The sequence below is a fragment of the Pogona vitticeps genome, chromosome 1, assembly GCF_051106095.1.
Source record: "Pogona vitticeps strain Pit_001003342236 chromosome 1, PviZW2.1, whole genome shotgun sequence".
Taxonomy (NCBI): Eukaryota; Metazoa; Chordata; class Lepidosauria; order Squamata; family Agamidae; genus Pogona; species Pogona vitticeps.
In genome coordinates this window covers 179,438,429-179,450,176 of record NC_135783.1, presented here as the reverse complement: position 1 = coordinate 179,450,176, position 11,748 = coordinate 179,438,429, and the positions used below count along the sequence as shown (strand labels likewise).

General features: G+C 39.0%; 1 protein-coding gene across 6 annotated transcripts in view; it reads left to right on the top strand.

The window, feature by feature from the left end:
- ZDBF2 (zinc finger DBF-type containing 2) overlaps positions 1 to 10,440 on the top strand; it is a 29,308-nt gene extending 18,868 nt beyond the window's left edge. For 3 of the 6 annotated variants that reach the window (XR_013538174.1, XR_013538173.1, XM_078379566.1), the window contains exon 7: positions 2,023 to 2,771. Coding sequence is in view for 3 of the 6 variants with exons in the window: in XM_078379566.1 (XP_078235692.1) it covers positions 2,023 to 2,034 (12 nt within the window). In the remaining 3 variants the exon portion in view is untranslated. Of the gene's footprint in view, positions 1 to 2,022 lie in introns of all 6 variants that reach the window. The other 3 variants (XM_020780742.3, XM_020780741.3, XM_078379572.1) reach the window with 2 other exon arrangements.
- Positions 10,441 to 11,748: the final 1,308 nt, after the last annotated feature.

Genomic DNA, 11,748 nt, shown 5'->3' with positions numbered 1-11,748 from the left:
TAGCTGTGTTGGGGAGGCCTCCCTTAGAGCTTCCCTGGGTGCCTCGTAGCTGAGCTGGGGGGGGGGGCAGAGAAAGTGATGTTATGCCATCTTTCCATTTTCTAAAGCCAAAAATCCAGTACAGTATTGCCTGCTGAGTAGAGATGGGAGTATTCATATATAAATACGAATATCCCCACACAGGTGGTGTTAACGAGGGTCCAGCCCCCATGGGGCTGGACAGTCCACTCACTGACCCACTGTGGACGTGGATGGCGCGATTCTATGAATGGCTTCACAGTGTGCGATCTACTCTTCGACTTTGCAGCGAGGCTTGTCCTCCCGCCTCCTGCCAGGAGTGGCAAGGAGATCGTGCACTGTGGAGCCATTCGTAGAATCGCACCATCCACATCTGCGGCGGATCAGTGAGTGGACTGTCTGGCCCCATGGGGCTGGACCCTCAATGCCACCTGTGTGCGGATATTCGTATACAAATACCCCCATCTCTACTACTGAGTCTTATTCTGCTTCACCTTGCCACAGCTGCCCAGGGCCCGGCACAAAATGTGCCTCATCGGCTGCTGTTCAGTGTGGTAGGAGATCCGTTACACATGCCTGCTCTGGAGGCTAACATGGTGCTGAGCTCAAATAAAAAGTAATCCTGTGCTTCAGTGAGATAATAGTTCAACAGGTACCATTCAGTGTTTCTTCCTCCTTCTATTTTGACTTTCCAAGCCTGTCAAGAGCAGAATCCCACCTGGGCATTCACTGTGAGGTTACTATTGATACTTCTTTATAATCAGCTCCTAGAGTGGAATAAACATCTATTCTGGGTTAGCCATAATCACATCACTCACATGTGGCAGCCACGAGCTGGGGAGTAGGTCATTCTAATGAGTTCAGACAAAAATAGTATTTTCCTCTGGTACCTGATGTATTATTTATGAAAGCTGGTATAAAGGGGTTTTATGACTTCGTATTTTATCCATTATGCTTTTATGTTGCGTGCTATATTGATGTTAGGAAGGGTATTTCTGAAGACTACAGTTTCATGTTGCTCAGGTTTTCCGTTTTGAAAAGGCAGTGCATCAATTTTTAGATTTCAGGGTGCCACCAGAACAGATAGAACACTCTTTGGGGTCTCAATAAAAGCTAAACAATGATATGGTTTATCAAGGGCTTGGATCTGAAAAATACACTGTATCAGGGTCCAGTGACTTAATGTCATAAAACAGAAGATGTGTTATAAAACACAAGACACTTGTGCTTTCCATCTCCTGTGTATTCTCTGGTTATCACTAGCAGCTGTTTAGCTGCATGAAGCTTTCTTGCAACAAGTAGGGCTGCTGTAGCTAAGGCTGTCAGAAAGAAAGCTCAAGTTCTTTTATTTATCCTGTCCTCAAAGATCCTTCCCCAGTGTAGCTCAGAAGAATGTTAATCACTGTGGTAGACATTCTTGGCACTAGGAGTGGTTTTGGAAATAGTGCTGCAGTCTCTCCTATGCAGCAGAATTTCAAAGCTTTCTTCACTTCCCCCACTGTTACACAGTTAACATTCAACGGTTAAATCAAAACCTTATTATCTGTGAAAACTGAAATGGTAACCTATAAGTCATAGAGTAATTTAAAGGGTCCTTTTTGGTGGTCTGCTTGGCTTGCAGCTATAGTACTATTCTGTTCTCTGTGTTCTACTTACTGTTCTAATATATCTCTTTTCAGTTAGGTACTGTAACTTGTTTGGCTCTCGATTCCTTAATTGTACATCCTGATTTAGTGTTAAAGTGCATTTACAATATTTATGGCAGCAAAACCAATCTCTTGCTGCTCTTGTGGCATGTAAGAATAACATATTTTACTTGGCATAAGCTTTTAGGGACTGTATCCTGTTTCTTTAGATGTATCTTATATGAACTGCAATCTGCAAAATTTATGCTAGATAAAACTTGTTAGCCTTTGTTAGTTTTGCTGCAATAGACTAGACTAACGTGGCCACCCTTCTGGCATTTTTTACAATATTTATGTGAATTTTTCCCCTTTCCCCCAGACCAACTTATGATGACATGCCATTTGCCAGCTTTCGGCTTCCAAGGGATGAGGCATTTCTTTCACTGGACCTGACAGAGAAAGAAGGAACTGTAAGCCGAGGGGAAGAGCCAAGCACCAACAGTGGATTCACTGCTGAGTCAGGCTGCCTCATTTCCCAGCGATCACATGAGGAACTGAAAAACACTTTTGTGCCAGTGACACCTACCCAGAGACTAGAAAGCGGGAAAGAACCCATTCTAGGAACTTCCAAAAAATATATAAATATCTCTTGCAGTACAAAAAATCCTGTTCCAGTGGAAAGTGCTGTTACTGAAACAAGGAGTCATAAAGCCCCAAATGCAGCTGTGAACCTTTTACCCTGTCCATTACCTGTTAGTCACTTACCATTGACTCCTCATATATTTACAAAAAATACTAAGCATTCAATAATACCAGATTCTGTTTCTAGTAACCAGTGTGAGCAAAATAAGCATGGCATATGCAATCAGGATGGATTGATAAATCCACATTTGAGCCCTCTTTTGCAGTCAGACCACTCCAGAACTATTCCACTTTCATGCAAGGGTCCTGCCTGCAATCAAGGCAACTCTGTAATCTCAGGTCAGCTTTATTGGAAAGAAGATGGCTTACAACCTCAGGATGAAACTCAGATTTCTGACTTCTGTCTCAGGAATACCAGCAACCCTGTGAGTACCAGCAGTTCCCTGGCTTTTCAGGCATCTTCCCAGTTAACAGGCAAAAAAGAAAGTAAAATGGGTAGAAGTGCTGCAACTTCTATCGATGAAATAATTGAAGAGGTCATTCTGAAATATTGCTATGAAACTCCCCCCAAAGACTTCCTTTGCAGAGATGATGATACTAATTCCTCTATAAATATTTTGTCGCTTTTAGACCATAGTAGTGTGCATGGCTCAGACATAAGTTTTGACTGTGATGCAGCTGTTCAGTCAGGAGCATTCCTATCTAAGGCAACTATTAAAAGTGTAGAACTTCTTAAAGAGGCTCAAGTGACTCTAAAAGATGAGAACTATGGCACCCAGCTCAGTTCCATTCTTAGAAATGATGTAGTACAGCAGACACCAGAAACAGAAAAGGATGTCTCAGCTCATAATGAGGAACCAGTTCTTCCAGCTCTGCCCCATGTGCCTCCTTCCTTTGTAGGTAAAACATGGTCCCAAATCATGCAAGAAGATGATATGAAAATTGAAGTGCTTGTGCGGGATTTCAGAGAAGGGCGCTTCCGGTGTCACTTTGATACTGAATCCTTGGCTAACTGTGCAAGGAAAAGGCTAAGCAAGAAAAAAATGAAAGAGGAAGAGAGGGTCAATCCAGTTGCAAGTAACAAGAAAAAGGCTATGTCAGCAAAAGGGCTTCCAGAATTTACTGAAGGGTTAAGTAGTGACTTCAGCATCTCTTCTGCAATCTCAGAAACACAACACATTCCAGAAACATTGAGAAGACCTAAAAAAAGGAATTGGCGCCTTGCATCAAGATGCCAAGTAGTCAAAGTTAGCCATGGCACACAGACCAGTTTGGTGCACTACCCAGTAGTGAAACCAAAAATCATTAGAAAGAACACGGAGCCACCTGATCAGAAAGCTAATTTCGTCTGGCCAGACAGTGAGAAGACACCCGCCATGAAAACTAGGCTGTGTGCCCTCAAGCTTCCTGAATCCTATACCAAAATTATGAGCCCTGTGCAGCCTCAAACAGTAGTCTATGTTCTTTCTTGTCCAGAGATAAAGCCGTTTAAGAGCAAAGCTGAAGACTTCCCTAAAGTCAGAAGAAGCTGCCATTCCGCAGATAGTAAAGATTCTATAAGGTACAAATACAAACAAAGTTGTATTAAATACTATGACCCATTGACTAATCGAATCTTAAAAACACCTCCGAAAAGTTTGGTTGGAGAAAAGGCCAGGAAGCCTCCACACGTTCGCCAACTATTCAGGAGTCTCAGCCTTGATGCAAACAGCAAGAAACAAGCTAGTGCAGAGTATGAATTCATGACACCAAAGCCTTTCAGTTCGACAGACCAACACAGTTCATCTCCATCTTCCATGTTGCACCCAGTTAAAGAGAATGATATGAATTCAAGTCATAATACAGAAGGATCCTCTGTTTCTCTAGGTAGGCCTGAATGTCTAGTATGTAGCACTTCAGAGAAATCCTATAATCATTTAGTCCTCTCATCATCAAATCCTCAGGAGTTACAGCAGGAAGACGATTTCCGATTAACACCATTTAATATTACGCAAGTCCCGTCTCCTTTGAAGTCACATGTAGCTGAGTGTTTGGGAAGAGATAATCCAAAGAGAGGATGGCAGAGAAAAAAAGGCAGTAATCGAGAATCAGGGTTTTCCAAAAAAGCATCTGCACCCGCCTTTGTCAGGCATAATTGTATTAGGAGAGGTAATAAGGTACAGGTACAGCCATGCAGGACTACAGCTCATCAGAAGGAGGGGGGGAGGAGGACAATTTCTACTTGTAGCCGAAAACCCTCTCGTTCATCCATTCCCAAGCACCAAGCAATGAAAACTACTGTTGGAAAGCACCTTAAGAAAGAAAAAGCGGATACTAAAAAACTAAAGGTGGCAAGGAAGCCCAAGAGGACATTTTTGAACACTACAGGCATCATAGGCATTTCCGAAAAGAGGCAGAAAACTACTGCAAGGGCTTCTTCCAAAGTAAAGAAATGGGAATTGACAGGAGAAAAGAGTCTCCTTCGCACCGTGAAGTGATGATTGCCCAAATTATGCAAAACTGGATGCTATGAGGTTTTATCTCCCAGACATCTTTTTGATGCGCCAGAGGTCCACAGTGTACCAATAAGCTAAGATAACTACAGACTGTTTGGGTTTCTATTCTGTGGGCATGCTGCATATTGCACTGTTCTATTATATAAAAATTACAGAAGATGTATATTTGGTTGTTGAAAGCACTAAAGACCTTGTTTGATAGACTTCCATACATTTTTGTTATAGCAGGGAAGTATAGAACTTAATTTGTTTCTTATTTTACCTTAGTAGGTATAATGCACTGTCTTTCCGGACTGCATCAGCCTTGTTAATAGGATGCAGTTTGCCTAGATGGCTGACAAGGCCTCCATTACAAGCCACTCAAAAATGACCTGGGACATGAAACCCTGATGTATGGATGGGAGTCATTGCTGCCTATGGGGAGTGGGGAAATCACCAATCCTCTACCACTGGCAGCCCTCCAGTCTCCCTGGACAGTTGGGGTCAGTTTTTTAGGTGTTGGCAGGTGGAATACACTCACTTCACACAGTTCATACGGTAGAATCTTTGGGTCTAAATCAGCAACCAAACTGGTGGAAATTAAAGGGAAAGTGTATTTTAAGTAATTGATGACCACCAAATATATTACAATACCCTAGCAATTTAAAGGATGTAATCCACTGTACACATTCCTGGGCATGCATTCAGCAGAACAGGGTTAGTCTCATTTCTCACCAAATATATGCAGGGTGTACTGTATGTTCTAGACAAAAGTGCAAAACTTGAAAAAATATTTCTTGGCCTCCCTCCTCACCCACTTCAGGTCTCTTCTGATGTCAATAAGAGCATCAGCCAAAGACCATTTTTCCAGAGTTAGATCAGTGCTGAAAAGAGAAATGTCTTTTCTATAATATTTTCTTTTTTTTCCCCTTTTTTGGGAGGTGGGAGTTGATTAACTGTTTTCTAGGCCATGAAGAACCATTAATTTAAAATGCCACACATAAGCAATATTTCTAACCTTAGACTGTCACTGAAATCAAGCAGTGAAATTGAGCAGTTTTTCACATAAAAATACAACCTGTGTCAGTTTCTCTTTTAAAAAAGCTAGTTATGTCATCTCGCAATAGAGTTCTGAAAGTATTTTTAAACCAAACTTTTGGGAATATGCTACTTCACAAAATCACTGATACACGTATTTGTTTGCATTGGTTTATTTAAAATAAGTGAGTTTATTTAAAATATATTTAATGCAGAATTGTTTTTTTATAGCTATACACAAGAACATATATTGCTATGTATATAACTTAATATGATACATGTTCCATTAACATCTACTTTTAGGAACCAATCGGATTGTTGACTTTGGAAAACAGTCTCTGGGAACAGATCTTTCTATCAGGCGTTTGCAATGTTGAATGTGTATACTGTATTCTTCATCACTGACTGTTGGAACATTGTTTTCCTCTAAATTAATAATAATTAGTGCCTGCTATTTGATAATTCTGTGTAAGACAAGGTGATTTTTACAACAAAATTTCTTAAACTGGTAAGTTTTATAACAAAGTTACTTTATAAATAAAGGTTGCAATTGAAAGGTTTCTTTTTCAAAGGAAAGTTTGTTTTAAAGCAAAAAATTTCAGTAAGGTATATTATCAACAAATTTCAAGTTAGCCTATTTTTATGGAGAAGAGAATACTTTCTACCTAATGTGCCAGTTCATTTTTAAAAATGATTTATAAATGAGGAATACATCGTTGTGATGTGTTCATAGCATCAAATGAACTTTCATGTTTGAATATATTGACATGTTCAGGGCAATCCCTGAAGAATTCTGCATATTCGTGTGCTGTTCTGTTTTCTGACACCCTAAGATTTCAGTTTCAAAGGCAGACACTATTTTACTCAGAAGACTCATTTGGATATTTGCATGGGTCTTTTTGTTTTGTCTTGTTTTTGTAAACAGGATACTGTACTAAGCCAGAGTATTTTTTTTTTTTAAAGAAAGATATATTTAAGGAAGAATTTCAGTAATTATATATAGTTTTCTTTAGTAACTGAATAAAATCTAACACCTTATTTTTTGTAAAGTTAAAGGGCTTAGCATTTTAAATCTGGAGAAGGATATTCAATGTGTGAAGTTGTCTGCAATGAACACTTGTTATATGCCTCCCCTATGACTGGTGAAAAATCTCTGTATATGCTTCACAAACTTGAAAGTTGGGGAGACTGTGCATTTTGCTTATAGAGATATTTAGTCTGTTAAATGGTTTTATGTGTATGTATTTAAATTGCATTATTAAAAGCTTGGTCCTGTGGAACAGGGCCTATTTGAAATGTAAATAAATTTGTGAGAACCCAAAGAATGCCATGTACACCCAAGCACTTTCACATGTCACCAAATTATAAATATTTCCTGTTTTACAAGTAAGCCCATTTTTCTGTTTCCATTTTAGCTAGGATTCTCGGGTTTTGGGTCTTGAGATAATTTTTCTTATTGCTAGTACTGTATTTTGTTAGCCGATGGACTTTCTGGAAACAAAATTTCTAAGGTCGTCCAGTCTTCAAAAGCTAGCACTGGACCAGCTCCTACCTCTGCTGCTGAAACAGTACTGTTAGCTGATCCACTCCATTGGTTGTATGTAGTCTTCTTTTTATGACTATGAGGAAATGAGTAAATTTTCAGGTTGAAGGCTCAGAATCCTGTGGGCAGGCCATTTCCTTCTAAGTTTGGCAGTTTTTACTCATTGTCCCAGACACGTACACCACTTTCCTTCCCCTGATTTGCCAGGCGTTATTTTATGGCCTAGACTTCAACTGCTGAGTCCTGTAATCTGACCTTCCAAATGTTTGAAAACCAAGGTTGGACAACAGCCCCTTGTGCTGCAGTAGAGGTAGTGCTGGGGAGGGGGGGTTTAAACAGTGGAGCAGTTTTCAGGGGACATGGAGTAGTCTGGAATAAAGGAGTGGCTCAGGTTTTAAGAGTACATGTAGGACATTCCCCTTTGTATTCCAACTCTAAATTTTACATTAGTTTTCTTAAAAGGAGCTTAGGCTTTAAACTGAGTCAGTCCATTATTCAGTCTGGTCAGCTCTGACCTACAGTGGTTCTTACAGGGTCTCTGGCACAATTCTTTCTTAGCCCTGGGTTGACATTGAAATGACCTGGTGGTGTCCCATTGAAGTCCTAACCCTAACCGAACCCTAGTTAGCCTCTGACATCAAGCAAGAGAAGTGCATTCAGAATGGTACAGCAGCCAAAGTAGCATATGTCTAACAAACATTTTATAAAACCAAATGGGGCATGATGTATGTCAGGATTAATTTTTCTTAAAATAAATCCCTCAGGTGCTAGGGTAAGCCATTCTGTCTGGAAAAGTTTCAACTGAAACTTTGGTGCCACAGAGTGACTTCTATGAAGTGTAAGATTTCATCTACAGTATTTATTCACATTCACTGGAACAGCTTTCCTGGATATACTTTATAACAAGAGCCCTTTACACAGTTACTGTAACTTAAGATCCATATACAGTAGCTAACATCAACAGTTGCAATGTTTTCTAAATTAAACACTTCAGACTTATTCTCTAAACTCCTGAGGATATAATGGAATCCCTTTGATTTTCAGGAAGGAGGGGGAAGTTTTTATTGCCAAAGATTGCTGCTCTGTGATGAATTTTCCAGCAACAGTGATTTTTGTTAATTAAAGACTCCTCCCTCCTATCCCACAGCATTCATGTCCTCCTGAGGATGAATGAGATTCTAAGACGCCAGGAGCAAAGGGAAAGAAATTGGAAAATCTTAATTCCCCCCCCCCAAAAAATCACAGCTGATTATGACATCATCACCCTTTGGCAGTGGGGTAAAATATGGCAACAGGTTTCATTCTATGTGTCATTAGATTTGAGGGGAAAACTCATAGTAGCAGGCTCTTGCTTAATGGTGTTTCTCTATTCAAGTCTGCAAAGGGCTTTGAACATTTCAATTTGCTTACCACTTCAAGGGATGTGTGCTTGAGGTAAAGCAGCAGAAATAAAAGCTGCATTTCCAAAATGAATGCAATAAAAAATAGCCCCAGAGAGGTGATATTCAATCTTCGTTGTAAGAATAGGAAGTCTGCCTAATTGCTTGCAATGAAAGAGTTGTCTCAGATTATCCTAATGAATATAATAGGCGATTACCATAGATTCCTGGATAACCCCTTGATTAAAATCCATAGTTTAGTAAAATAATGTTTTTAAAATTAGGAATCTGTTTTCTCCATTATTTAAAACTATGGTTACCTCTTTTCCTTCCATTACATCTTACTACTTCCTTTCTAATTTTCTCTAATTTAATTTTTCTTTTGTATGTATTTTGCCTAACTTTTATTTGTATATCACAGTATCATGCTACAAATAATTTTCTTAAGGCCGTATGTCTTTACAGCTACAATCACAGTATGCTCAGGACAGGTTTACCGTTTTATTTTGTGAATGTTTATACATAAAGAATGGTCACTGGTGGTACAGTGTATTGTTCCTGGGATACACATATTTTAATGGCTTGATTTTCCTTGTATTAAACATGGAAGTAAGAGGCAAAATCATTTCTTTGTTGCTTGTTAGGACCCCTGCCATGTAAGTGTAAGCATGATATTTATACTGTCTGCTAGCACTAATATATATTAAGCAATTTAAATTCAGTTCCTTTTGAGCCACCGTTTAAAATGTACTGAATTCAGTTTACTTCCTTTGGATTGTTTCTGCATTGAAATTAGCAAGAATGATAACTGCATGTATTTTCAGATAAGTGTATCATATCAGTGAAACCAGTCATTTGATTATATTACATGTCCCTCAACTGAGAAGTATGACAGTATTTATTAATACAGTGTAAGTATTAGTAAAGCAATACAGATATTTAGTGTTTATTAATACTGTAGTATTTAATAACATCCATACATGACAGAGGTGGCTATTAAAATGTTGCCTGCAAAAGGCACAATGAACCTAACTTTGGGGATCAAAATTTTCTGATCTGGCAACCATTATATCCTAAGTAGTATCTTTTGAGGCAGGACTTTTGAGCCAACATCCACTATCCTACTCAGGAGACTGAGCAAGAGAGCCCCAAATACAGATGGGATGGTCTGTCACATTTTAGAATATGCCATCTCATAAAGGGAGGTCTCTAAGTTCAAATATTTAACCACCCCACACTTTATCTTTAAATCTTTTCCATCGGTGTTAACAAAAAATAATTTTATGGTATGCTTTTGGACCCTTCTCTTTTTTTCCTTTTTCATTGTTAATAATATTTGAATATTTTACTATTTAAATGGACCATCACTTTATGAATACCCCTTTCTACTACTATAATGAATGGTACCATCTAAATGAGTACATTACTGCAAACTGTAATGTAAGATTGTGAATGCCAATTGATTTTTGAAAAGGTTGAATTCTTTTAAGAGGTACCTAATTTGTTGCAGAAGCAAAAGTTTGCTTTCTGTATGAAAATTTGATTTGTTGTAAGTCATAATGTCTGAAATCATATTTACTTTTCAAGTTGGCAAGCATATGCAGAATCAGATATTTTATTTCTCCTGTGTCTGTACTGGTTTTTATTCTTTTCAAATCATCTGGAAGATAAAAAGAAATTACGTTTTCTTCAGAACAAAAAAAAATAAAGATTGAAATTAGTATTTTGTAGTTGATTTCAGGTGTATGTGTGTGTGTGTGTGGGGGGTTTTAATCCCAGATATTTCTTATACCTTCTTGTTACCGACAATGTACCAAAATCTATGTAAATACATCTATAAAGTAGACCACGTTTTGTGTGCTGGGGATGTAGATGGTAATCCAGAAAACCTCATACGGATATAAATGTCTCGATCTAATGTGCCAAACTTTCTTATTTTTGTTTTGATTTTGTTATACGCAATGACACATACTAACATGGCTGCTGCTTATGGACCTTGCCATGCTCTGTAAGCATGTAGGACTACAAATTCTATAATTTCCAAATGATACTGGCTGTGGTGATGAGTACTGTGTTCCCAACAGCTCTGGAGGGCAGCAGCTTTGGAAAGACTACAGGAGAGAAGAATTTTCATGAAGGATGCACACTGCTGTAATTGATGTGAACAACATCCCGCTCATTTACAGTTGCATAACATCTCCTGAGAACTGGGGCAATTGTTTACACAGAAGGCTACCAGAAGAAAATAAGATATTTCTAGTTTCTAAAAATCATTTCCCTGTAGCTAGGTGGCAGAAAATCAGCTTAAGCCTGTATGAATTTATAATACATCTTAAATTGTCAACTGGCTATAACTTTGGACTTAGCCAATCTTGTTAATCAAAAAATTATTTGGCAAAGGAATTAGAAATGACATTGCACAGTAGGTTGTTTACGGTTTTTAATGCCCCTTTATTTGCCTGTAGTTTGTTCAATAGCACTAGAAAGAAAAGTTTTGTTATAATGCCAGAGTTTTGTAAGCAGAATTCAAAAGAGCCTTGCAAGGCTATTCTTACACTAGTCTGTTTCTGACCACCACCATCAGATCTCTGTTAATGAGATGCAATTTGCTGTGATGACATACATGGTTTCTTCTACACAAGTATAAATTGTCAGTAAAATTCTGGCCACTACTGCTAGAAACATGGTCCCTGCTACTCGGGACTCTTTGCATAATCTTGTAGCAGTTATCAAAAGGAATTTTGTGTTTAAAACCTTGATTTCATGGGCCAGAAGATGAAAAGCCTGGTGAACTCCAAATGGAAAATGCTTCTGACTCTGATACTGACCAAATAAGCAGGGGTCTCAAACATATGGCCCAGGGGCCATTTGCGGCCTGCCAAATGATAGTTTGTGGCCCCCGCCTTGCCTGCCCCCCTGAAGCGCCCACGCGCCCTCTGCTGCCAAGAGCCAAAAAAAAGCCTAGCCTCGCTCACCGGGTCTCCCCCAAGACAGCACCTCTTGCACCCTCCATCCAGAACTTCAGCCTG